This window comes from Haemaphysalis longicornis, unplaced genomic scaffold, assembly GCF_048455015.1.
Source record: "Haemaphysalis longicornis isolate Haplotype H1 unplaced genomic scaffold, Haemaphysalis longicornis Haplotype H1 scaffold_2, whole genome shotgun sequence".
NCBI classification, from domain to species: Eukaryota; Metazoa; Arthropoda; class Arachnida; order Ixodida; family Ixodidae; genus Haemaphysalis; species Haemaphysalis longicornis.
The window spans coordinates 192,271,957-192,299,179 of record NW_027526295.1 but is presented as its reverse complement, the minus strand read 5'-3'; the positions used below and the strand labels follow the sequence as shown (position 1 = coordinate 192,299,179).

General features: G+C 47.8%; 2 protein-coding genes across 6 annotated transcripts in view; both read left to right on the top strand.

The window, feature by feature from the left end:
* LOC144169703 (protein max-like) overlaps positions 1 to 13,537 on the top strand; it is an 86,259-nt gene extending 72,722 nt beyond the window's left edge. Inside the window, exons 2-3 of one of the 5 annotated variants that reach the window (XM_077699006.1) lie at positions 11,201 to 11,335; positions 12,931 to 13,533. In XM_077699006.1, coding sequence (XP_077555132.1) covers positions 12,951 to 13,481 — 531 coding nt within the window. In that variant the 5' untranslated portion in view covers positions 11,201 to 11,335; positions 12,931 to 12,950 and the 3' untranslated portion in view covers positions 13,482 to 13,533. The other 4 variants (XM_077699007.1, XM_077699005.1, XM_077699004.1 and 1 more) reach the window with 4 other exon arrangements.
* Positions 2,286 to 5,459, top strand: LOC144169704 (uncharacterized). Its single transcript, XM_077699008.1, has 3 exons — positions 2,286 to 2,549; positions 2,627 to 2,780; positions 4,971 to 5,459. Exons 1-3 carry the CDS (start codon positions 2,325 to 2,327, stop codon positions 5,135 to 5,137), a joined length of 546 nt encoding a protein of 181 aa, XP_077555134.1. The 5' UTR covers positions 2,286 to 2,324; the 3' UTR covers positions 5,138 to 5,459.
* Positions 13,538 to 27,223: the final 13,686 nt, after the last annotated feature.

Sequence of the window (27,223 nt, the reverse complement as noted above, 5' to 3'; positions counted from 1 at the left end):
TCGGGCAAGTTTTCCTGAAAAAGGGTAAAAAAGTGTGAGTGGATTCTTTTTGTTGACGATATGAAGGGAGACTGCAGTCATCCGGTTTTAACCCCGTAGCCCACACATGACTCCAGGAGGGGATATTATAAGAAATAGTGAAATTGCCAATATATAGCGAAATCTGTCTAGGCTCATTTACAATGGAAATAATTCATTACAGAAAATTTAAAGGAAAGACCAAGGGCACTACCATGGGGACCATTAGAAGTAGGAGGAAAATGTCAGCTAGTCACTCCAATCCGATGAACAAGCAGTAACCCAGGCTGCAAGAAAGGAGCGGGGAGGGTGGGAGGCAGTATGTGAATTAATTTTTTTAAATTAATTTGGCCAGACGGCTGTTACCCCCCAGTAAGTGCAGGTGGTGGGACTGGCCTGCTCCAGTGAGGGATAAAAAAAAAAACTTCCATTCTGCTGTATGAATCGCTCATGCGTTCTGGTATATGGCCAGCATATGCAGACGTGTATGGACGCCTGTTTTTACAAACCCCGGACCAGGTTCTAACCCTGTGCTAATTTGCAAACAAAATCTGTAGTGTCGGAATCAGCATAATTAACTGTAAACAAATGTACTTGAAACATGCAGCAAAGCCTTAAATGTGCCTAGCTGTGTTTTCTGTGGAAGTTATTTACTAAGTAAAACTGTTGACCTGGATGGGAGCCTTCGTACAGTCGTCCAGAAAAGGTAATCTCGTTGTAGAACACAAAGATCAAAGCCGGCATCGCCATTAAAAAAAAAACTAAGAAAAGAAAACACCGCGGCGCCGGTCGGTGGAACTATTCCGGTTTTTGCGAGTGACTAAATGCGATCGCTGGCTGCCGTAGTTCCACAGGCGAGTAATCGCAAACTGAGTACGTAAATATGTGTTTAAGAGATGCGGACATGATGTTAAGGTAACAACTATGCTGCCGATATTCCCATACCAAAATTTTGTACCCTGCGTCACAGAATTTAAAATACCAGCACTCATTGCAGTTGACGAAAGAAGCGCTAACATTTGCCGCAACGACGCAAATAGACAGCCCGTGCGCACCGTATCAGAATGCGATGCATGCGCTGAACTATCGAGAGCTTGTTTCTGCGTAATCATAGAGCGCTGCTACGTACGTGGACGAATGTTACATCGCTGGGAGAGCGGTTATGCTTCAAAGAACAGTCTTGCCGCATGATATTCGGAAAAACGGGAAGAATATATTTTGCGCCGTCGCCGCTTCATAACCCGAGCCAAGCTGCAGCATCGCCGGGCATGCACGGTTTATAGGAAGCTCTCCATTGCGCTTGCGTCTACATAAACGTTACGGCTGCTGGCTGATTAAGCCTAGCGAGATCAACATATGCGCCATGCTGAGGGAAATAAACTCAAATTTTCTCAAATTACCACAATAGCTGTTTGAGCGTAAACAAAAAGTACTATAAGGTCGGACGAACCAATCACAATATTCTATTCAAGTGACGTGTTTGGCCCGACACTGCTGGCGGCGTCCGGCTCCCGAATGCAAAAGAAAACGGCCGCCCGACACAGACTCGCGTGTCGGACCGACAAGTCGGACCCGACATGTTGGATCCGACTTGTCGGACTCAAAAGAAAACGGGCTTACGGCGGCGGGTTACCGGGACCCGACTGCGGAGGCGTGCGCGGGAAGGGCGAGGAGGTTGCCCCTCAGCGGAGAGAATGCGCGGGCATGGCGAAGGCCGGCCCGAGGAACCAAGCCCCCTACCGGAACGAATATTCACCTTCGTCTTCCGCCTCCTGCTGGTCTACTTGGAGGCCACAGGACTTGTCCAGCGCCTGTAGAACGATAGTCTGCTGGACGCGCCACTGCTGCTGCTTCACGAACATTCAAGTCGAGGCTCCTCGCTCTTGTTGCTCGCCTACCTATCCCTCTATCACCCCCTTTCTCCTCTCTAATCTTTATATCCCCCTCCTCCCCCTCCCCACCGCACTGGGTTGTATGCAGGTGAGCCCCGAGTTGGGCTCACTTCCTTTTCCTTTTCACCCGAACCACCTAACAGGTTTTCTGGACTCGCCCTCCCCGCGTCGGGTCGGGGAGCCGTCGTGGCGAGTCCGGTCGACCCGGAGACGGGGGTAGGTTGGCTGAACTCGCCGCGCTCGGAAAGGGCATGTATAACCGGTCGCGCCGAGTTGACGGGCCGTAAGGAATTGTGGGATCGAATACCTCCGCCCATTGTGACCTTTCCGGCCCGTCGCGGTCTCCCCTTCCCCTGCCCCCATCGCGCCGACGTTGCTCTTGCTCTGCCGGCCGGTACGCGCGCGCTAGGCAAGATGTCTTCATCGCGGGCTCCATGCACCATGTGGACAGATGACGAAATACTGGCGTTGCTAGCTTTGGTCCACGAAAAAAAACTGAGTGATTTACTCGATAGAAAACGCCAAAAGAACAAAGACATATTCATGGACCTAGAAAGATGTCTCAAGAAATGGGGCCTACAGTGGACGTGGGAGCAAATAAGGACATGTTGGAAGAATTTGAAAAAACGCTTCACGGCTGTAAGTACCTCCACGTGGATTTTATTCAAAAAGTTTTAAGGCGCTTTAATTGTGACTGACTTTTTTGGCATTTGCAGGAACGCCTGCTGATGTGCAAAAGTGGCGCGGAGCCTTCAAAGTGGAAGTGGCTCGACAAAATGAACCTTCTGCTTGGCGACCGACCGATGGTGCAAGCCAGGGATTACGGTGTCGACACCGCCGCAGAAGACGAGGACAGCGTTATGTTATACGGTAAATGCAGATCACTTTTAAGTTTAAATCTTGCTTTGCGCGTCGTACGAGAGCTTGTTGGTTGTCGTGCTCACGACCGGCCATTTTGCTCTGCACGTAGCAGGAAATCAGCTTGTGCCCCAGAAATCGCAAATACTTGTACACGAACGCCTTCATAAAGTTTCTGGTCACCTCGCCATCAGAATACATTTGCAGAAATTCACAGAATTGTCTACTAACGCGCGGAATTCTCACGCCGCTTGTATTTATTTTGAGTTCCTCACAGCCGGGTTCGACTATGAGTAGCCAAATACTTTGTGTTATTTTATTGTTTTTTGAGTTCTTATTTGGATCTTTTCTCCGGTGGTGTAAATGGATACTATTACAAAAATAAGTGCCTTTTCCAATACATATAATTTCCCACGGAGGAAAGGCGTAGTCCAGGGTTGGTTTCGCTATTTTTTAATTAGTGTTTCAAGAATCCCTGAATGGACTCAGGTGTTTCGGACGTTTTTTCGGGTTCAATGTTCGGGTTTTGGAGGAAATGAGGGTCGTTCCACGCCAAACATCCCCGACAGCACGCTCGACCATCTCCGATTACGCTATAAAAATAATGGTCGATCACTTTTACTGCACTATGCATTTTGGGAACCAATTTCTAGAGAAGAAAATTTTAATTTCTTAAATATGGTGGCAGTTAGGTTGCGAAAAAATTTCGCAAAAAGCACGGTAAAACGATTCCATTCGGTAGGAAAAGAACCGTATTTCCTTGTTAAAACGCATTCACCGCTGGTGTATGCTAATGTGCTTTGCGGGGAAGCAATGCAGTGTTCTTGGACCATATTTAGCAATTTTCGCAGCCCTTACAACTTCTCCAGAGATACGCAGCTGCATAGCTTGTGTCCATTGTTGACGGTAAGTGCGGGAAAAATACGACTCACGAAGTCAGTAGTTTCGAAGCGCTAAACACATGGAATTTGAAAATTTTCGCAATATTGCTCATGTGCAGGCACTTATCGCTCTGTGTGGCGCTCCATATAGAAATATACACTTTGGATCATTTGAAACGGTGTATAAAGGATATTTATTTCTGTAAGTTTAATCCGAGTCCTTCTTGTTTTACGCGAGAAAAGAATATTTACATTGAGCTGCCCCCAAGGCTGCGAACGGCGGAGCGTAAGTGCACTTCACTGCACCGCGGGTTCTTCTGCAGCCTCCTAAATGCACCAAAGCCGGCCTGTCGATTCATGCTCCATTTTCCTGCACTTACCGCCAATAATACAAAGAAATTATGCAGCTGCATTATCTCATAAAAAGTTGTAAGAGCTGTAAAAAATGTCTAAATATCGCCCAAGAACAACGCATTGCTTCCCCTCAAGGCACATCTTGGGACAACGCTAGTAGCTGTGAACCCGTTGTGCCAAGGAAACGCGGTGTTCTTCCTACCAACTGGAATTTTTTTCCCAACCTAGTTATTGGTCACTGCCACGATATTTATATTGCTCTGAGAGTTAGAAAAAATTTCTTTCCGCCAAAAACGGTCATGGAAACGATTAGTGTAGTAAAGCGATCCACCATGAATTTTTATATTCTTATCGGAGTTGGTCGAGCGCACTTCCTGGAATGTTTGGCGTGGAATGAGCCATGTATAATACGCGGATTTTTTAATTTTATTTCGTCACTTCGTTTTTGTGAATTTTTAATATTTTGGTTATTCTGGTTTTTTATATATTTACGTTTGACCAATTAAGGGCATCTGCGCTGTTACGGCGATAAAATGTGTTAATTACGCCAATTGTACATTTTTTGTGGAAGCACGGTCTTTCATTCTCGATATTTTTGTTTTTATTTTCAACATTCTTTTCCGGGAGCTTTTAATATAGTCTGCATTTTTGGTAGGTTTATATGTTGATTTCACCAGATTTTTGTGAACATTGCATTTGTTAATTTTTGATTTCTAAAAACTCTGTTTGACCAATTATCTCCATTTCGGTTATAACAATTAAATGTGTTACTACACCCATCCCGCATTTTTGTTTGAATGCAGGGCATTCCACAGTCTACGTTGCTGGGGTACTCGGCGAGGAATGCTACGCAGGATAAATGTAGATCATGACTTGACCATGAACGTGGATGTAGTGTCAATATTCCCATCCCTGATAACAATGAAGACTTACGGCAAATGCACTAATCCAACATTTATAATTGCAGATAGCAGCGAAGAGGAGGAAGGTGCGTCCGACGATCTAGAAACATGTAAGTTTTTTTCTGTGCTGGAATGCCAAGCACTCATGTTTCCTAGTTCAGTGTTCAATATGAGAGTGAAAAAAATGATGCGGAGAAGATGCGTGCAAGCTTTATTTACTGCATATACATGAGCTCATAGTACATCATGTCCACCGCTGGAACAAAATTGCCAGCAAAACAAGTGTGGTCTGGTGTGCCAAGGCATATGCGCCTCACATTTTCCCTAAGACACAAGTCACTTTTTAGAGTACATACTCCACACTTGCTCAGTTTTTGTATGTAGAAGAATTCTTTGAGATATTAACCGGTTTTCCCGATCCTTAGACACCCTCTGTACACAATGAAGCCTCAGACAATAATACATGTGGGAAAACACAAAGCATTAAACAACACCTGCAGCACTTGCAAATTAAAAAGGTGCAGCCTTTTCCACATACTCACCTTACAGCCAACTTGTAGACAGACCACTTATTCCTAAACATGTCATAAAAAGGAGCATACATAAAACATCAAGTTCAATTACATCCCCCTACAAAATGGATGAGACAAAAACTGCACAAGACTGAAGAAAAAAAATGAAAGAGGCTGTGATAAACATGAAAAAAGCCCCGTCATGGGAATTTGATTTTCCGCTGCAACATCTACGCCATCGCAAGGAGGACCAGGCCCATCAGGAACACAAGGTGGAACCCTGACCCCGGATGCAAGTCCACCCCCGAAGCGCCGCAGGACAACCACCTTTGAGAAGGCACTCGACAAAATGTATGAAAAGAACATTGAGCAGCAAGAGAAGCAAAATAAGATCCGTTTTGAAATGGAGAAGGAGCTTCTCCAAAAGGAGCATGAAAATACGAAGGAGCTCTTGGCAGGAGTCACTAACTCCTTCTTGCAGGGAACTCAAGCCCTTATGGGGCAGTTTTTTGCCCAGCAGGCCACCCTTTTAAGCAGTCTTCAAGGCATGCACCCCCCCCCCCCCCCCCCCAGCCCAAATGCCACCGTTCATTCCCTACCTGCCAGGGCACAGTCGCATTCCAAGGCAATAAATTGGCCAACTTTTCTTTGTGTGTGCAATGAATGTGTGTAATAGTTGTGTGTGACTGACAAAATAAAAAACCCCTAAGCATCTACCAATTTCTCGCCTACTGCCACTGAGTTCAGCCGAGTATTTGTCCTCCAGGATTACGCGTTTTCCCTTTCTTCTGATTTTTCAGAGATGCCATAGTGCATGTCTCGGCCCACTGCCTCACTGGATAACAAACAAGGCACAGTAGTGAGTGACTAGTGCTGTGCTTTTTAGTAAAATCTAGGACCTGAGTGGAAGATCGCCGCATCACACCAATTCCTGTTCCTTGCAATTCCACTTGGTTTCTACTGCTTAACACAAGTATCATGCGTCCACACAACGGCAGTGGGACATGACTACAGTTAAACCGCGGCCGAAAAGTCGCCGGGACCCATGAATTGAATTGAGTCTCAACCGTAGAAGGCAAAAATTGCCTTTAAATTATTTTTTCTCGAAATAGCTTAAAGTATAAATTTATTGCATCATTCAGATAAAACTAAACTTGAACTTTTTTATTTCCATTCAAAATTGAAATCACAACTTTGACACACTGGAAGACAACATGGGAAAAGAAAAAAGCATCAACTTATTAGTGTTAACATGGGAAGCCATAGAAACATAGCGTCAGCTTAAGGGACCAGGGCATATAAGAGTACAGCACCACAGAGGAAGAAAATAACATTGCAAGTTTCAGCAATAAATACAATTATACACATTCAGACACAGTGGTTTAAAATTAACAAAGTAAAGGATGGCTACAATGAAAGTAGATGTACATTGTATCGTCATAGTGTCTATAGTTCGCGAAGAAGTTTGACTTTCGTTTATGAATGCAGTCGTCTCAATGAATGATAACAGACATTTGACCTAAAAAGTGCAATAAAGCTGTGATTATAAATATGGAATATAAATTTTAATCCGTCAGCATTTTTTGCTAATTCCCCAGAGCCCAATCTGTGTAATGCCTGGCATTTGCACAATAAGAAACAATGGGAGATCGATGTTAGCGCGTCGTAATAGTGCAACTGTAGACCATTTGTCGAGTGAAGTTAAAAATACATACAGGAAAAAAGAATAAAAATGAACTTGCTATATGGAGAAGTCTACCTATTCACAACAATCACACGACTAATAAAACAAAATTATGAAGAACCCGGAAATATAACCCGATGAACACAAAAAAATTATTAATACGCACCGAATCCCAAACGCCTTGCATTCGCACAAAGGGGTATAATTATTAAAGCATTTGTTGTATAATAACGTAAATGTATGTTATTTGTATAAGAAATCAGATGGCTTGATCAGATGATCAGATGGCTTCTCGGAGCGCAGCCTGCGCTCTCCTTAATAACATTCGCATAAAAACCCAACATAATTTATTCTTCGGCGATGTTCCAGACTTGTTTTTGTAACTGTTGAGCCATTGCCCGAGATTCCAATCTTTTCCTTCAGTTCCTTGTACTTGCAAATGAGGAACTTCGCCTTGTTGGCGCTCCACACACCGCACGTTGCACTGTCGGCGGACGGTTGTGACGCAGGGGTTAAAAGCTGACCAGCCGGCGAAGGCGAAGCTGCAGGCTGGGTCGCAGGCGGGCGCGGAGAGTGAATGGCGGCAGGAGGTGAGACCTGCAGCTGACTAGCGACAGCGGCTACCGGGAGCGTAGGGCTGGCTGGCGTTTCTTCGTGCTGGATGCTGATGTAAAGGCCGTCTAGGCACAAGAAAGAGGTTGCAGCGAGTTATTACAAGTGTTTCTTTCCGCTCTGCCGGTTCTGCCTAAGGCATCTTAGACTGATCGAGCGAGCTTCAATAAAAGCTCATCTCTTGGTCAAAATAAAAGTTAATTCTCTCTATCTCGGTTTCACTCACCTTGCGTTTTGTACAAAAATGCGCTATCTTGTCGCAATTGCAGTGACCACCATTCTTATCTAAAACGGGAAACGCTGTCGCTTCCACTCCGTTGACAGACACAACTATCATGGTGGAGTCGGTGCAGTCGTCTGCTACGATGCGCACCAAAAAACGCGCCTAGGCGCGCTGCACCTTGCACGAGAACTCGCACAGGGGCTAGTGCAGACGTGTAGAAGAACTGGGGCAGCACGGCGTCAAATCGAGGGCCGAAGTGCAGGTGGCGCTAGCTGCACTGGCAAATCGAGTGCGCGAGTGCTGCACCGGCTCAACTGGTGCAGAAAGTGTAGCCAAATCGAGGAGACCAAATATGTTTGTTTATTACAAAACCCAGAGACTCAAAAAACCGTCTTCACCACCTGCCGTATTCACGGTGGCACTCAAATTGGGACTGATTAACTGTAGTGGGTCAAATTATTCGTACCAAACAACACTTACACGTAGAAGAGAAGGCGTAGCGTAGCACACGCTGCCCGCTACGCTAAAACACTCCGTTCACGGAGTTCAGTTAAACTGCGTTGAATTAAGCCTAGAAATGTAGTTACGTTAGGCAAGGGCATTACGCGCTGGAAGTAATGAAACGTTGGATGTGGTCGCACATTGGATGTACTGGCCGAAACTGGATGTAATGACACAGCTTTGGACGAAGTTGCTCGATGGATGTAATGGCACGTTGCATTCAGTGGCCAAAATTGTATGTTTCTGCTCGTTGGGTGTAATGGCACGATGGATGTGTTGGCCCCAAGCGCCATAGATTGTGCCCAAGCCGGCCACAACACTGAAATGGGGGGCGCGGGTTCTTCTTTGTGGCCCGTCTTTCAATAACTTTCTTAGGCTATGTCACCTTTCTATCTAGGGTTGTTGAACTCGTATTTATGTTCTTGGTGAAACCAGGTCATTGTAATTGCCTACTATGACTTGCATCCTTTGCTGCAGTTTCCCAGACGTACAACCAAAAAGAGAGAAAAAAGAAAACTTGTGCCTCGCTCTCCTTTTTGAGTCGAACCATCCCACGCTAGTGGGACCCACAGTGCGTTCAAAAAAACAAACACGTGGACATTCATTTTGTGAATCTGTGACGAACTTTCCCATTTGTCGAACCGGCTTATGACAAATGATCCCATGTGACCAAACGGCCTATTAGGAACCGGCCCATGACGAAACGCCATGTAACGAACGGGCCGTATCTCAAACATGCGGCTCCATGATTTATCCAAAGCGGGAACGAGCCCACTCGTCACCACGGCCTTTTGGTACAGTGCCATCTCGAGATAGGAACTCTCGTGCAAGGCGTCTTTTCGTCGCATGAATTTCGTTACGCCGCCGCCGTCTGAACAAAAGCCTTGAAGCCCTGACCGGAAATTGGCGTTGAAAGCCGGTCTGAGGCTGGTTTCTACAATGGTAAATTCGTTAGGGCTGTTTAGGAGGGCGTGTGGAGGTCTGTGTGACCAGCAGGTGTGCACGTCACCGCCGGCGGAGTTCCGCTCGGCCAGCTCCTTCGCTCACACGGAGGATGCGACTTTCGGACGGACATCACTGTTTGCAGTCGCCTATCTCTAAAGCAGAGCTGCCGTAGCACCGCCGAAGGGCTGATTTTTTTTCTTAGGGGGGGGAAGGGGGGGGGGGGGGGTGGAGAGGTCAGCGCGACCTGCATTTCAAGTGCTGATCGTCAGGGGTGTTGAGGTGGTGTACGTCCGTATTTTCGCGCGTATAACCTGCCCTTGCATACAACCCGCACCCCCACTTTCAGTCTGCGAATAAAAAAAGAATTGGCGAAGCTTGCATTACCTGGCCCAATGCTTGAACCATAGCTAAGCTGGAGGATTTCTTTTCTATGTAAACACTGAAGGACACACCACTAGGCATTGCATTAGATTTGAAATTGTTTATTTGTTGATTTGATTGATTGTGTGGGTTTAACGCGCCGACGCTACACAGGTGATGAGGCGCGCCGTAGTGGAGGGCTCCGAATTCATTTTTACCACTTAGAGGTCTTTAATGTGCGTGCGCCGAAATCTCGAACACACGGGCGAAATCTCGAACACACGAACAACGCCTGCGCGCTCTTCCACGCGGACTGCCCACCAGGCGACAAAGGAGTTGCTCTCTGTTTTGTTTTCTGAAACCTTCCTCCCACGAACTAAAAGAAAAGAGCCAACCTAGAATACCCCTCCCCAAGAAATGTTAATTGGCCACATAATCATTTGGCAACGTAAGGTATTGCTCGAAGAACGCAATAAACAAAACATAAAAACGTTCAAATTCCAAAGGCAAACTTTCGAAACATGGCAAGCAAGCACACAAATCCGTTAATCTAGATATCCGTGCACCGAAATGTCCTAGACCCCTTCGCGTTCAAACGGTCGTTCAACTGTTTTTTTTTTTTTTTTTTTTTTTGCCGGTCAGTTGAATCAAGGGACAGGCAGACCAAACAGGCAGACCAAAAAGCGATTAGAGGTGCTACCGCACTTTCTAGTAGCACTTGCAGGCATGTATGTGTGTGCGCGGAGTCGTCCACTCCTCTGTTAGTATGCGACACAGCTCGAGACACACTTCGCACGTACTTCCTAAGGAATTAACGGCACGCGTTTCTCGAAGTCAGTTTCATCGCATTCTGCGGCGTGAGCTGTACCGACTGCGGTTCACAGCGTAGGAAGTGGGACTCCAGGGTGTCAGCCGTTGTTTGTGCCTCCCGTACTCGTCGTTGCAAAGTTACAGGCTACTTTCTGGCGCCATACGGGTTAGAACCACCTGAAGAGCATGTGCAGGGACCGCGGCCCAACCCGCGTGGTTGCACAGACGCACGAAATGCGTCGTGCCAGCAGACGACATACCCCAGATGGCGCCCCGGTTGCCCTCGAGGCCGATGCGCCTCCTAGATTCTAGCCACTGTACCTAGACGAAGTGACAATTCGGGGAACGCTCGTTGTTTTCCAAATTATCCCCAGAAGTTCTGGTTAGCAGCGGGGTCAGCGGAAGCGCCCTCAATTTCGTTTGCGCTTTGGGGCTTCGGTGACCCTTCCGCCGCCAGTCACGGCCTGCGGGGATAATGTGGGAGGCACTTGTCGCGGGAGGATTCCAAGAGCAGGGGTGAGGGACTTGCCGGTGGCAAGTTTCCTCCCTAGCTTTCTTTCTTTAGCGTGTCCGGGCAAGTCCTTTGTCAGCGACCCCACTTTTTGCCCTCTCACTCCCTCCCTCTCCATAACTCTTCATATACCAAAGACCGGCAGCCTGAGTGGCGAACAGTCCGTCAGTCGACGCTGTCCTGACCGCCCCGGTGTCGATTCCCTGGACGAAGTTGGTTCTGCTGCGGCGGCACCGGTGACTGCAAGCGTCTTCAACGCCTGTCTTCGAAAGGTATCGTACGCCTACCGTTGTTACGCTCTATTTACATTGTACCAATTTCCTTACAGCATTTCAGACGACCAGTGCGTTATTCGTTATATTATGTGTTGTTTATTTGAGAGTCCTGGTTACTTCTTGCAGAACTCAGGCCTTGCATTTAATTGTTGCCGCTGTTTGTTTGTGGCTAGCGTCCAGTGCATTTTTGTTCTGCGTCCTCAAAAAAAAAAAAGACAAAACTTCGTGCGGCCAAGCTGACTTTATCGAGGTGCCTTTATAACGCGACGCGTTCGTGGGTGTGCTTTTGTTTGAGAGAGAGAAATCACTTTATTTTCCAAGTAAGTTGGCAAGGAACGCGTTGTGGCCGTGCGCTGAAAAGCGTTTGGAGAAGGAGGGGAGTACCGTATTTGCGTGCATGCTTGCTCGCGTATGGCCGGCTGCGTTTTTTTTTTTTTGTTCGAAACGTTTATTTTTACGAGGTTCTCTGGTACACCGGGCGATGAAAGGCGACGAGCGCAGCAGAAAAGACGTTTAGGCTGGTATATGGGAGTATTGTTGTAGCTTGTAAACAATTAAGGCTGCCGTATGGTGGCCGAAACGTATTTTATGTTAGCAAAACATTTTGAGCGATGCTTTTAGTTTGTTACCATGACCCATGGTAACCAGGCAAGCTTTCATCAAACCCGTAGGTTCAATTCGGCGTTTGAAAATTTTGTTGCGGTCCTTGAAAAGAACGACGTGGGATAATGAAGGCAGTGATCGCGATGTGGTTGTCAAATCGGCCTGGTGGTGAATGGCCGCCAAATGGATCTTTTTCCGGTAGCGATCTGCGCATGCGCGGGCTGCTGCTCCGCCATCTTGGCAGTCGCCTCTGGCGAAATAAACAAAAGGGCGCCCCCTCAACTTGCTGCTTGGGCAGCGGCTATGCCTCATAGGGCTGCACGTTTTTATTTCCTCTATTCGGGCAGTTCGCAGTTAGTTCGTGCGCGCACACAAAAAAGCCTTTCAAAGGAAAAGGGCCAAAATGTTTGAGGCTGACCACGCTGCGAGAACTTGGCTACCAGCGAGGGAGCAACGAAAATGAAAAAAAAAAAAAAAGGGTGCTTCCGCTGATTAGTCACTCGAGCGTGCGCCTGCTACCGTGACGTTCATGTGAAAGGCACGGGTGACAAGTGGGAGCGGGCAGGAGTGCAGGACCAAGATATCTCTTGCACGGGTTCCCCGAAGGCTGAGCATTTTTTTCGGCGTGCCTGACTGCCAGTTTAGGTGCGTCACTATGCATGCGTTTAACAGGCCACGGCAGTTCGCTTATCGGGTGTCCCTTTGTGATGCTAAATAGGAGATGATACAATGGGTAAAACCACAGCATACGCTACTTTTATGTTGTCTCACGCCTTCGGGTTGGAGCGATGGAAAGGGAGATTACAAACTATGCTATCCGCGACACGCTCGATTATTTTACTGATAGCTGTGGCATATCCTTTTATATTCTGCTCCGGACGATACATTCCGGTTAGAATTTGCCGATTTCCCCGAGCGCGTAGTAGGTGCTACTACTTCGTGGCCCATCGTCATACGCTCACCCGGTGCCGCGCTTTCTTCTCGTGCAGACGAAGGTTCCCGCGGAACAATGAGCGACGAGGACGGCTACGTGGACGTGGAGAGCGACGCCGAACGGAGGGCGCACCACAACGCCCTTGAACGCCGACGCCGGGACGGCATCAAGGAGAACTTCAACGCTCTGAGGAACGCCGTGCCCTCGCTTCAGGGTGTGAGGGCCTCGCGGGCGCAGATCCTCCACCAGACGGCCGCCTACATCGCGAACACCCGCCGCAAGAACGCCGAGTACCAGGCTGACCTGGATGCCGTCCAGCGCGAGTCCAAGTACATCGAGAAGCAGATCCGGCTGCTGAAGAAGAAAAACAAGATGGCCGGCGCTGCAGGCGACGGCTACCCGTCGACTTCTGCCGGCGAGACAGGAACTGAAGACTTCTCTGCCATTGAAGGGGGATCGGGTGCGGAAGCCTCTGTCTACAACCCGGGCGGTGCGGAAGCCTCCGGCTACTACATCCCGGCCGATGCGGAATCCTCTGGCTACGTGTACAAGCCGGGCGGCGCTTCTGGGAAACTCGAGATTAAGAGCGAACCCGCTGACGCTTAGAATGCGTGGCATCTTCAATGCAACAATAAACAACTTCTTTCGTACCTGGTTTCTCGTCCTTACTGTCACTCTCGGTTGTTGAAGTGTCTACATATCTTCGTACTTACGCCAGCTTACGCCACACTCGCGAGCGAAAGCGACGGGAATTTTGTCGCGCGACGATAGTTTTTGGCGAATGGTCGGGACCAATTTTTGTCGCCGCGCGATAAATCTCAATGACTTTCTTGATTGCCCATTATTCACTCACCACCTATGGTGATTGAATATAATACCGTATACTGTAAACTTGCAGGCTGGGCTACTCAAGGGTTCGCACCAGCCACCGTCTGCCAAGGAAACAAAATTTCATATTTGTGCGTTCGCCAAGGCATATGCTCCTGTACAACGCCTTTTATTCAGAGAATGGTCAAGACATGAAGGCGCCACGTCCACCCTAGTGTCACTCGATAAGGTAACCTTATCTAGTGACACTAGTCCACCCCATGCATAGCTGCGTAACTTTTATTAAATCTATTTTTACCTTTGCTGGACAAGCAGGTCACTGTTTTTGCTATAAAAGCAGCGGCGGCGGCGAAGATTATACAGCAAAGGTATAGTATATATCTGGGGTATCAAAAAGTAAAAATCTTTGCCACATTCGCTTTGTTACTCAAAGAACACGTCAATGTAATTACGTCCATGTCACACGACAGGAAAGTGCAGATGGGCATCCAAACGCGAACAGAAGTTGGTGGTCAACCGATTCCGGGAACATATTCGGGTTATCTTCCGAACCAAAATGCGAGTTCGGTCAAACCGAATGACGTAAACAGCGAATGTGCCACGGTATGGCCAGGGATCGCAACTACGGGTGCCAGTAGGGCCGTAGTACAGACTTCGCAAACGATGTGCTAAAACGCGTTTTCAAGCTCTGTGTTGCTTGTTCCAGTGCAAATGCCATCGTGCCGGAGTCTCATTACTTCGCGTTTAGTGCCAAGCCATACGATTAATTCGTTCTTAGTTTATGCTTCTGACTGACTAACAGTGCTGCCACAGGCAAAGAAAAAGTATATATTTTTGCTTGAAAAAATCTGCAGAAATAATGAAAATTTCGCTCAAAATTCAGCAGAAATCAGCAGATTTTTCTGTTGAAAACAAGTAAGAAAGAGCAACTTCCCATTTCAAACTTCTTTTTTAACGCTCGTTAGCCAATTTGTGCACGCGCACGTGTATGGTGGCGCCGGGTAGGGGGAAGATACGGAAATGCAACTATGGTTCTTTTCTTTTTATTTCTTTTCGGGTGGGGGAGGAAGAGGAGGGGCACGAGGCGTTCGACCTCTCCCTTCTAAATAAATTCATTCATTCATTCATTTCTTTTCGGGTACTATATGCATTGTGCGCGTCGGCGTCGCAAGCAGCTGAACCGTGTACTGCGGGTACTGTCGTCGGTTTTTATTAGGTTAATTCCGGTGGGTTTCATTAAACTGACATTTATACACCTTATGTTAATTACATTGTTACAATAAAACACGCATTCGCTTCGTTCCTACTGAATTCTGAGGGGTTCGCAATGAAGTCATATCGGAGACGACATTTTTAAAGGGACACTGAAGTGATATGTAAACATTGCGGGATTACTTGCGCAAATTGTAGTCCGGAGTCCCCAGACCATGTTTCGACCACCCTGGGCGCGTTTACGCGATTTTATTTAGTAGAAAAATTAATTCGAAAATGCTGTCCTCCTCTCTTTACGCTCGCCCATTTTCTGCGGCGTTTTCGTGTGACGTCGAGAGGAGCCGAGCTCGCAATTGGCTGCGCTACTGCACGGCTCCCTTGCCTTCAGACAGTCAGTCGGCCCAGCGTTTCGTCCGCCGGCCGCCGACGGGTCGTCGCAATTCGTTCGCTCAGTTGAAACGAAGCCAGGACACGCTTGTGAATGGTAGAATCTGCCTTTCGTTACTTGGTTAGTTTGTACACTGTATCTAGCTCCAAGTCAAGGTCGCTTCAAGCGCTGCACAAGCGCACATGCGACGCTTCGCTGACTGGTACGCCAGTAGGAAAATATAAGGCCTCTTGAAGGCGGGAGAAGAGTCAGCGAAGTCAATATAGGTACTAAGGAAACAAAATCAACTGATATTTTTACCGTACAGCGTAAAACTAGGGTGCGGGAAGCACTTTTTTGCGCTTGGCGAACAAGCACAGCGGTCAGCAGCACGACTACGCATCTGCGAACGCTTTTCCGCCTACGAAATGCAATTGCTAGACGTGAGCTATTGTGGAAACTCGGGCGACGCTTATTGCACGAGCGCAATACAACAAATAGTCACCTAAGCTGCTTGAAATGCCAAGAATAAATAAAAGTGTTAACTGGTTGTACAATATATACCCTACATTACAAAGGCAAGGGAAGCCCGCTCCGTGGCCGAGAAGACGTGGCGCTCCTAATAGCGAAAGATAAACCTACCCAGTTCACTCATTTCCAGGGCGCAAGTCATGCTCGTCTCGACCGCGCATATGTTGATACAGAGCTGCTTATCTTGTGTAGAAATTACCAGGTGGAACATGTTGCGTTTAGTGACCACAGTCTGGTAATGTTTGACATTGGATCTCAACCAAGAGCTGGAAGGTTTCAGTGGGATCAGTGGAAGTTAAATACGAAACTTCTGCAGGACGAGGCATTTGTCGATAAAGTGAAGGACAAGATTAAGAACATTCTCCAGGGGAAGGCCGAAGATGACATCTTATTATGGGAACGCTTTAAAGAAGAGGTCAAAATCGCAGCAATTGAAAGGTCCTGCGAAATAAAAGTTAAAGAAAGAAACAAAGAGAAAGAACTAAAATGTCAGTTGGACTATTTGTTATTTGCAGACAGCCTACAACCAGGAACCCACACACGCAGTATTAGAGGTAAAGACACAACTAGAGACGCTTGAAACAGAAAGATATAAGGGAGCGGTAATACGGGCCCGGGCTGAAAGATTGTGGTTAGGCGAAATGCCCACGAAACGTGCTCTCGGAGACGAAAAGCGATACGCAGCCAAGAACAATATAGTGGCGATTTCATACGCTGGTGCTGTCACTCGAGATAAACAAAAGATCGAACGTGCATTTGTGGAGCACTATAGACATATCTTAGGCCAACGTCAGCCATACAAAGATGGATTTAAGGAGCAGTTTTTGCCACTCGTACCGAAGCTGGACGAAGAGGTTAAAGCAAACTTGGAGGCTCCTATTAGTGTTCAGGAAATATAACAGGCCATAGATGAACTAAGTCGAGGAAAAGCGCCTGGGCCTGATGGTCTGAGCGCTTCTTTTTACAAAGCGTTTAAATGTGAACTTGCAGAGACTCTTTGCAACGTTATATGGCTCGCGTATAAGGAAAAGACGTTGCCCCCGTCCTTCCGTAGATCACATGTAATCCTTATCCCCAAAACGGATGATGAAACAAAATTGTTATCCGTCGAAGCATACAGACCAATTACACTTGCAAATGTAGATTATAAGGTATTTATGAAAGTTCTGGCAAAACGTTTACAATGTGTTATTCGGTCGATTGTTGGCCAACACCAAACCTGCGGCATAAAAGGTCGCTCAATAACGACAAACCTCCACGTGTTTCGGAGTTTTTTAGAAACCGTTGATTCATTGGGAGGACGAGTTGCTATCTTGCAGTTAGATCTGGCTAAGGCCTTTGATCGAGTAACACATGATATCCTGTTTGCAGTGCTTGAACAGGCGAATGTCGGCTCGATTATTTTAGAGGGGGTTAAGATGAGTTATACAAACAGTTTCACGAGCCTGATAGTAAATAAAAAAGTTAGCGAGAGCTTTTCGGTTGTGTCAGGCGTGAAGCAGGGATGTCCTTTAAGTGCCCTGCTGTTTGCTATTTACCTGGAACCATTTTGTCTGAAATTGTTAAATAGTAACCAGATAAGAGGTTTTACGTTGCACGAGAGTAAGGTAAAGATTCTTTGCTATGCTGATGATGTTGCGGTCGTGTGCTCTGACAAAGAGAGCGTCAGTAGAGCGGTTCGAGTAGCGGCGGAATTTTGTGAGCAGACAGGAAGCGCTATCAATTGGAGCAAGTGCATGGACTTGGCATGGAGATTGGGAGGGCACGCCAGAGGAATTTGCAAACGTCAACTGGAACACCTCCCCGACTAGATACCTTGGTGTGCCATTACAATGGTACCAGAAACCCACTGAGTTCTGGTCTGAGGAAACTGAAAGAGTCCGGAGTGAAACGCTAAAATGGGGGGGGGGGGGGGTCATGATATGTCAATATTTTCGCGCGCTTCTGTCTGTAATGTATTTTTGGTTGCTAAAATATGGTATGTGCTTCAGGTGTTGTGCATGTCAAGGGTCAACGTGCAAAAAATTCACAGGGTTTTTTGCTGTGTTTATTTGGGGCTCAGGATGGGAGCGCATGAGTCGTACGAATCTCATCATTTCCGTTAAAAAAGGAGGTCTTGGACTGGTGCACCTATTTCTTAGGCAGGTTGTCTCTAGGTTTATTTTCCTGAGAGACCAGACAGACCCTTTTCTACGAACAGTTGTGCAGACGAGATTGGTGAATAATTTGCCAGATTTTGTTGTGTCTTCCAGTGCACTAAAACAAAAAGAGCACCACGAGGCTTCATGAAAGAGGTCGTTATGGCCTTTCAATTCCTGAAGGCCAGGTTTTCCTACGAATACCTTGCTCTGGTGCCTAGAAAGAAACTGTACAAGGATTTAATCGATGTGGCATTACCGGTACCTGTTTATCGTTCGTTATACTGTGCAGGAACGGGGAAAGATGTGTTAAGAAGAGTTAAGCAAATGCCTGTCAAGTCAACAGTCAAAAGTTTCTTCTTTCAATTACATACCGGAACACTACCCGTCAGTCCTTGGCTGCGGGAGAAAGGAATACTTGTAGCTGGGTCAGTGAATTGTCGACATTGCGGTAAACTGGAAACCATAGAACACATTTTCTTGGACTGTTCTGACGCAGTGTTCCACTGGGACATTAATCTCCAGCGGACACTAAAGAAAGAACTGCCGGTATCTCCGTACGAAATACGTTTCCTTCCAACGCGTAATGATGGAGGCATGCCACTTGACATGTTTATGGCCTTGAGCCTGCACAGTCTCTGGAAACCCCGTATGGCTGCGAGACATGCAGACCCGAATGCGCGACCGGCAAGGGAATACTTTATCGAAAGCATTGCTTATATCAGAGATGTAATGAAAATTCAAGACGAGAAACCTGATTGGGCTAACATATTGGATGAACTAGTTAACCTGAAACGCTTTTAACACGCGCCACCCGTAGCAGCGGGAAGGGTTTTATCATTATGTTGTGACAGATATGTGTCATTGTTTAAAGTTTTTTTTTTACCATTATGCTGTGTGGAGGCATGTGTCATTGTTTTGTTGTTTGTGCACTGTACCAAGCCGATAATAAAGAAAAAAAAGAGTTGTTTGGGGCGCTAGATATGCCACCGCAATTGTTTTGCAAGTCAGGAGTTCGAATCCCCGCGGGTACGTGCTTTTTTTTTCTGTAAGTTAACTTTTTCGTTTTCCGCCGATGTTTTCTATATTGAGTTCACCTTTTTTTTGGGCCGCAACGTTCATGGCTACACGAACTAGTTCACAAAACGCGCGCAGGCTGGCAGTGGCGCGCTAGCGAGTTCTCGTTGGTGTGCTGTTGCCATAAGCACCGACTGCTTGCAGGCAGTGGGCACAGGCCAGAATGAACAGACCCTTGGCCTGGTGCGAACACGCTTTTTACGATACAGGCATGAGGGAGGCAAGCTCCAAATATGGGGGAAAAGCGCATGACATTTGGGCGTCTGCGGGTAGGCGGAGGGCGTTCATGCACTGCGCAGGTTTCGGCTAGTGAATGCTACGATTCCAAGCCGTCCTAGGAGGCTTATCTTTATGCATTTTTACAGCTGACAACATGGCAGAAGCGCGGTACGATGATTACTGAGTTATTGAGAATGCCCATCCAACAACGCCAACGGTTGTGTTTTACAGAACCGAAACCGAAACCGAAACTTGTTTGGTTGCTCACCTTGGGCATCGTCCAATCACGGTGCCCGCTCCTCCTAACGTCACAGCTTTAGTTGGTGCGGCCGCCGCAAACCGCGCATGGTAGTTTTTCTTCTTTCGCGCTTTGTAAAATAATTACCTTTTTGTCAATCGTAAACACGATGAAAAGTGTGCTAATTTGAGCCAGTCTACACAGTGCAAGCAAAAACGGGAAATTGACAAATTCACTTCAGTGTCCCTTTAAAGCAAAGCTTTCTAGCTCTGCCAGCCAACGGTTCTTTCGTGGCGTGCGGGACAACAAACTCCCAACGCGGCGGTGGCGGGGGGGGGAGAAAGGTTTCATCCACGGAGCACACTGTAGATGGCGCGGCGAATTTACCCAGCGTTCCCCGCGCGGAAGTGCCTGCTCGCCGGCGGCGGCGTTGGCGGTACGGCTTTGTCGTCTGCTTTAGCGACGGTTGTTTTTGGACCTGTTTTTTCGCAGCTTCGCGTCCATTGCGCGCTGCCTTTGCACGGCTTGATTAACTTGCTCGACAGCACCACCAGGGTAACCCGCACCCGACGGGATTAAGTGGCCGTACGGCAAACATACTTTAAGGATTGGTTTGCAGGGCGGGAACCACACAGGACATCTGGCCGCTAGAGAAACGCTACCTTTTGCGCACAGCTTGCCACGAATAGGACTCCGTTTTCTAAATTGGTGAATACCTATTCGTTTGTGTTTTAAGAGGTATTACAAAAGGCAAAAGGAGCAACTGGTTCTGATAAATAGCGATTATAAAAGTTCCGTCAGCTTTCTCGCAATTCTCGAACTTACTAAAATAACTAGTTTAAATAGGTATAAATTGGAATCACTAAGCTCACACGCCGAATCGTTTCGGTGTCCGCGCTTGTGTCGCGCGGTGGTGTAGCCACAAGCTAACACATCAGGATGGCTATAGGTTCCGCTGTCTCACCCTCCGAAAGACGCTCCTATAGAGGCTAGAAGGTTTTCTAGCCTCTATAACGCTCCTCTACGTTTTGTTTCTCACGCCTCACGGCCGGGCTACAGCGACGGGGCGGCGGCGTCCGCCGCTCTGGCCCGGCCGTGGCTGACGATGCTGCTGCGTTCGGGACGCCGCCCCCGCCCCCGCGAATTCGAAGTAATGGTTGACAAAATCTCTGGTTTCACTCTTTGTAGAGCCACGTGTGTGAATTCAAGTGACGTCTCATGGGCAATTGCTGTGGGTGTCGTTTAAAGCTTTGCTTTCCAACCACCTTCCAGCGTGGATTGGTGCCAGAGATCACCACACGAACAAATTCCGTGCTGCGATATGGCGAATACTGTGAGGTGAAGATGATTGTGTGCATCGGGGCGTAGAGCTCGACGTACTACCACATTCGGCTTGTGATTGCGGTGACGGCGTAGCACATGGTAAATGCGCAATGAGGTGGGGCCGAGTCAGTGATTTCCCTACACCCCCCCCCCCCCCCCCCCCTAGGGGGTGTGTAGACCCCCCTAGTTTTTCTGGACACCCCCCTTGAATCCCCAAATTTCACTCTTGTCAGTCCTTGTATGGACCTTTTTCAGTATCGATCTGCGCATGCGCGGGCTGCCCGTCTGCTATTCTTGGCAGTAGCCTCGGGCAAAATAAACAAAAGTGCGCCCCCCGAGCTTGCTGTTAGCGTTGCACGTATTTATTTTCTTTTTTTAGACAGCTCGTGGCAAGTTCGTATGTGCACACAAAAAAGGCTTTCAAAGGAAAGAGGCAAAGTGGTTTGAGGCTGACCACGCTGCAAGAACATTGCTACCAGCCAGGGAGTAGCGAAAAGCGCTACGGAAGCTAATCCTGGCGTTTTAATAAATCGGGAGCGTACAATCGGTGCCTGATTTATAAGTGCTGCATAATTCGTGTACTACCTAAACATTGTTTCAAGAACTCAAATTTCGTCACTGGCCCTGGCAACAAGTTCGAAAATATCCTTATACGTTGAAAAATTGCGAGAAATTTAAAAAAAACTGAATACGGACCTTTCATGGTAAAAAATGAATTTCTCTAAATTTGGTTTTTTCTTAGATTGAATATAAAGCACCGTCTCTCTCTTCTATATATATATATATAGAAAATGAAAAACGTACGTCACGGGGATGAGCGTTTGGTTAACAGACGTCTATTATTTAACTAGTGGGATAAAAGAACAGCTTTTCTAGTTTATGAATTCCCGCTAACGCATACAAATAAATCCGCTTAACTCGATGACTCAACCGCTGTTTATTTCGTAATTTTCGGCATACTTAATAGATACCGCGTATAACATACCCTGCTTCTTTAAATGCACGTCCATGTCCAGCTAGCCGTTGAGTTACCCGCGCTCATACAATGGGCGCACCACCGTTAGCTGCATGTTGTACATTTCCCACTAACATCGAGTAAATGGAGCTTTCAATAGCTCCCCGGCACCACCGTACTATAACCGGTTATACCCAATTGCAACAGTACAAAAACGGGCCAACCGGCACAGAGAATTTTGTCCACCCGAAGGTGGAGAGAAATTAACGGGAAAAGCTTTCTTGCGACCCACCGCCAGGGGCCCCGAGCCCGGGAGGACCCCCCTTGTCCCCCCTAGGAAAAAGCCGGATAGGGTGGGTTGCTGGGAACGGGAACTTGGACATCGGGATGGGTTATGGGAAGAAGGGTGGGAAGGGGGGGAGCAATTTTGCTGCAATCCATTTGTCTGACTCTCTTCCAAGACTGATTGCTCAGCGAGGGCATCAGACAGTGCCAATTGCCAAATATGCGGTCCCTGCCACGGGTAACCGCTCACCCATAGGGTCCGATAACTGGGCCCCAACTGTCGGAGACAGGAAGTACCCTATTTAGTGGCGACGGGCGGCCCCCCCGACCCCCAGCTCTGCGGCCGATGCGTACTAACGTCCTCGATCGACGGTCCCGCACCAGGTACTCACGAATCACCAGTAAAGCTTTCCACTATACACGGGTACTTGCAACACCTGCTTTTCACGGTCTCCGGACACCGGAAGTTTGTATGCGCACGGTGCCTCAACAGCCCGTTCGCAAGGTCCCTCCAGCTAGTAAGGGCCTATTCATATGTCCTTCTCTTTGCCTACTCTTTCGCTCATAGGAACAAGAGTCTCCGGGCATTGACTTGCATATGGCAGAGGAGATCGGTCCGGGCCTACTAGCCGTTACTAAGCCAGGAGAGTTTCCCCGGTCGGTGTACTAACCTCACCTTTCCTCGTGCTCCCCGTGCGGGACACCAAGTAGCTCGTGAAACTGCGCCCCAGCGGCATTTGGGTGACGAGGTTCGCCTGCACCTCAGCTAGAGAAGATGCCCCTCGCAGCAAGATTACAGGGGGGCGCGACCCCCCCCCCCCCCCGGCCCCATACGGACTGTACAACATCTAGCCCCCAGTGACGTCCGGTTACAGGGGTCTGTCACTCCCCCCGGCTTTTTGCGATCAGGTCGCTGGCCCCGCCACAGCTTGCGGTTACAAGGGTCGCCAGTCTCCCGGCCCGTAGTGGTTTCCCGACTATAATCGGTACTGCCAACAACAAACGACTGTACGCTTGCGGCACTTGCTACTTTCACAACTTGACTCGCCGGCCCCCTCTCACGCTGGATTACAGGGGTGCGTTACTTCCCCCGGCCAAAGAAAGTCATAGTTGATCGATCTCGACACGCCTTCCTGCTTCAACCGCATTGCCAAGTGCCGGGTTGACACCCAACCACCCGACCTCCGCGTATTCCAGTTGACCAGGAACCTCCGCAGTGGCGGCCGTTTTGCACGCTCCCTGGGCAGGGATTGTGCGGCCTCCCCGATTCCTCGAGGAGGTCTCGTGGAATTACCGTACTTCCACGCTCTGGCCCCTATGATATTAGGTTACAAGGGTTTGTCACAACCCCCGGCCTGCAGACCAGTTCGCAAGTTCAACAGAACGAGCCCCAAACTATGGTCCCACTAACACGCGTATGGTATTCCTTTTTCCTGTACTGACGCTACGAACTACCATTGCGGCGAAAGGTATTCTTGTAGCGCAAATTTAACCCTCTGGCTCGCGGATATTCATGCAGGCAGGTGCATGCCGTGCAGAGAAGACGCTCTGTGGAACAACGGGGTGACGTAGTGTCGCTGAACAAATTGAAAAATTATTTTCTCTGCTAAAACAAAAACTGTTCTGATTAAACTTTTCGAAATAAACTGTGATCATTTGTACTAGTGAATGGCTTGTATTTGATATTTTTACTACGAGCACAACAATGCGCAATTCCAAGGTGAATATGAGCCAGAAAGAAGATTTTTTCAAGTTTGACAAACGTTTTCTCGCACACTTCACCTTTTTTCAGTGTAAATATAGTTTTTACCAATTTTCCACAATGCTGAGATACAGGTACAAATGCTTCATTGGCTGAGAGAATGTGCTTGTGTTTGCTAAAAATGCTTGAAAATGCTCGACATCGTGTATTTTCTGAATGGCGTAATCACAGCAAACAAAAGGAAAAATATTTGAAAAATTCGGCATACAGCAGCCCAGGGCCTCAAAATGATGTTCACAAAAAATGGTGGCCATTGTAGGAGAATTTACTTTTTCATGAATTTTTTCACAGACGTAAGTTTGCTTGAAACCCTGGAGATAAAAGGGCCGCTAGAAACAGAACGAAATTTTTTTTGGACAAAAACGCTTTTAGGGAGCATTGTGGGCCATGCGAGGATGACCCACAATTTTTACTGAGCAAATCCGTGATGGTCGATTTTGCGGCTGGGACGTTTGGCATGGAATGACCCAACAGGCACATTGCCAAAGCGATACTGAATCAAGTGTTCATGCATTGGTTTTGAAAACAACACGAGGGTACGTAGAATAACGCTCACAGCACAAAATAAAAACAACTAATGGAGAAAAAAATTAGCGCTGTTTGCAGTCCTTTAATCTGCCCGTTTTTTTTTTTTTTATTATTGTGAGCATTATGGTTTACCCACTAGCTGGCCCCCTCATGTCCTAGCTGTGCTAGATGTGATGAGGCGTCAAAGACCCTTCGAAAACACTGCGTATGAAAAATCAGTCGACTTCTTGCCTATACAGGTGCTCGAACATAAACTCATTCAATATCAAATCGTCGTCGTCGTCGCTGCTGCTGCTGCTGTCCGATGATGAGTTTGTGCTTGAATCTGTGGTGCTTTCAACATCTAAAAGTAGCAGCATCGTCCAGACGGCCGCGCTTAGCTGCTGCCGTACGCACTGAGCGACTATCGCGGCTGCTGGATTCCGCCATTTTTCCTCCGCCACCCGGGGATAAAACCAGAAATGACGTAAAAGAGGTCATGTCGCCGCTGGCGACGGAGCACCGAGAACTGCTCTCGGCTGCTCTCGGCGCCAAAAAAGTGCTCCTCCTCGACCAATGAAACACAACGCCCCTGCTCCTGCCCGACCACTGGAAGACGCCAGAACTCGCGAGAGCACTTTGGGTGCAGTTAGAAGTATTCCTGTTCGCCCAATGGAAAGCGCTATAAGAGTACGAGTACAGGCAAGGGCGTCGGCAGAACTTTTTGCAAGGAGGGGCATCCATTAGCGGGGGGGGTTGTACGGTTGGATAACACCAAAAAGGTGCTATTTTGGTTGCAAACAGTACAAACAGCGAATTAGAACCAGACTTGAAGGCAATACATTGGATTTTATTACTGAACAAAGAAATAGAGTTAATAAAGAAAATGCGAAAAGTTACTCTCACTTTGTGAAGAAGAGTGGCCAGTCTCCCTGCGTGAGGGTTCTCGACTCACGCCAACTGATCAGCAGAACATAGTACAATACATTCACATACATAGAACTGCACTCCGTCAATCTCCCTTGAATAGCAGCTGCAGACGCCTCGGGTTTTTCTGGGCAAATTGCGAGATGACATTTGTGATGAAGTCTGTTGAAATGGCTCACACAATAAAGATACTACTCGCCTCCCTGGCTTTCAATGCAGTACGGGCGTACAAGCGTTTTGAGGGGCTGATTTATAGGTTTTGTTTCGGGGCTTGGGTGGTGCCAACATTTCGCAATTTCGAAGGAAAGGTGTACAAGGTGATGGGACGGCACGGGAGGATGTTACACTTTCCCTACTAGGTGTAGCGGTGAAGATTTTTTGCTAGATATAGCTGCAACTTTGTCCGAAAACTAAAGTTCTTACGGTAAGACTGCATAAATCTAGAGTTAAAAAAGTCAAACCTTTCAGAATTGTTTGCTATATTCAATAGCCAGCACAGGCAGTCTGTTTCACTGCTGTCACATGAGCGCCAATGTTAGTGTCTAAAGTGCAATGTTGACCGCAGTCCTGAAGGGTGTTCCATACGGATACGCAGGACCTGAGTGTTCTAATCATTTGAGTAGCATGGATTGTTGTGCTAGTTGGTTCAAGTACATAATTAAAAAAAAACTTTTCGCTAAAGAACAGGACAAAGGAGAGAACGTCGGTGTCGTTCTCTCCTCTCTTCTGTCCTTCAGGGCAAAGTTATTTGAAATATGGGCCAACCAAGCTGTGCAGCTTTTTTGTAGTGCATCAAAATATCCGAATTTCCAAGGGGGGGCAGTTGCCCCCCCCTTGCCCCTCTTTCCGGACGCCCATGAGTACAGGTGACGACTTCTGGGTGGGTGAGGTTGCGGGGGTGATTCCCCCTCCTCTCAGTGGAATGGCTACTTCTGTGTGCAACAGAAAGTGGGCCTGAGAAATAGTAGCAATGGCTGTACACCACCACGAGGGAAGGTGTTACGGTCAGAGGAGGCTCGCTGTGAAAATGAGGATAGAGCACCAAGGCCACTAGCAACCGGAGGAACTTCGCTCTTTTTTGCTCTCATTTACAAAGTTTACGCCGTCACCGCAATCACAAGACGAATGTGGTAGTACGTCGAGCACTACACCCCGATGCACACAATCATCTTCACCTCACAGTATTCGCCATATCACAGCACGGCATTTGTTCATGTGGTGATCTCTGGCACATTATTGCAACGTAGCTTGTAGGACGTGCAGAACTAGCGATGGCAAACTTCGTCCTCGATTCTTCAGGAGATGGGTCGGTGTCGTCGTGGTCGCCGTTTCCCCGACGAGGGCTTAGCACGCCGGCTTCACCCTTGAGCTGGCTGGCTCAGGACAGCACACAACGCGAAGCCGAGCGTTAGCAGACCGGCGCTGCACCGTACTATCGAACATCGTACTAGCGAACACTAGGGAGTTTTAGTATAGCGTTTTAGCTGTAGCGTTAACGTTTTGCGGGCCGCAATTGCGAACGGATAGCGCCGCGTGATTCTACGGTTAGCGTGCCCGCTAACGCTATGGGCGCGCTAAAGTGGTGCTTTCCGCTATACTAAACTATCATCAAATCACCGTACTATCATCAAATCACCGTACTAGCGAACACTAAAGTAACCAGCCACGACAACGTAACACGCGGATATCATCTAAGTTGAGAGCGGAGGAAACTGGTGCGTCCATAATAACACCCGGAAAAAGAAACTCGGCACACGGCGCTGCATCGGCTGCATTGCCTGCATTCGGGCTCGAGGCACAGAACAGGGAAAGTTATCCGCGCGAGGCGTGCGGACAGTTTTCAAAATTATCCGCGCGAGGCGTGCGGACAGTTTTAAAAGTTATCCACGCGAGGCGTGCGGACAGTTTTCAAAATTATCCACGCGAGGCGTGCGGATAGGGACAGGCGTTTTTGCTGCACTCGCTGGGCACCTAGCGAC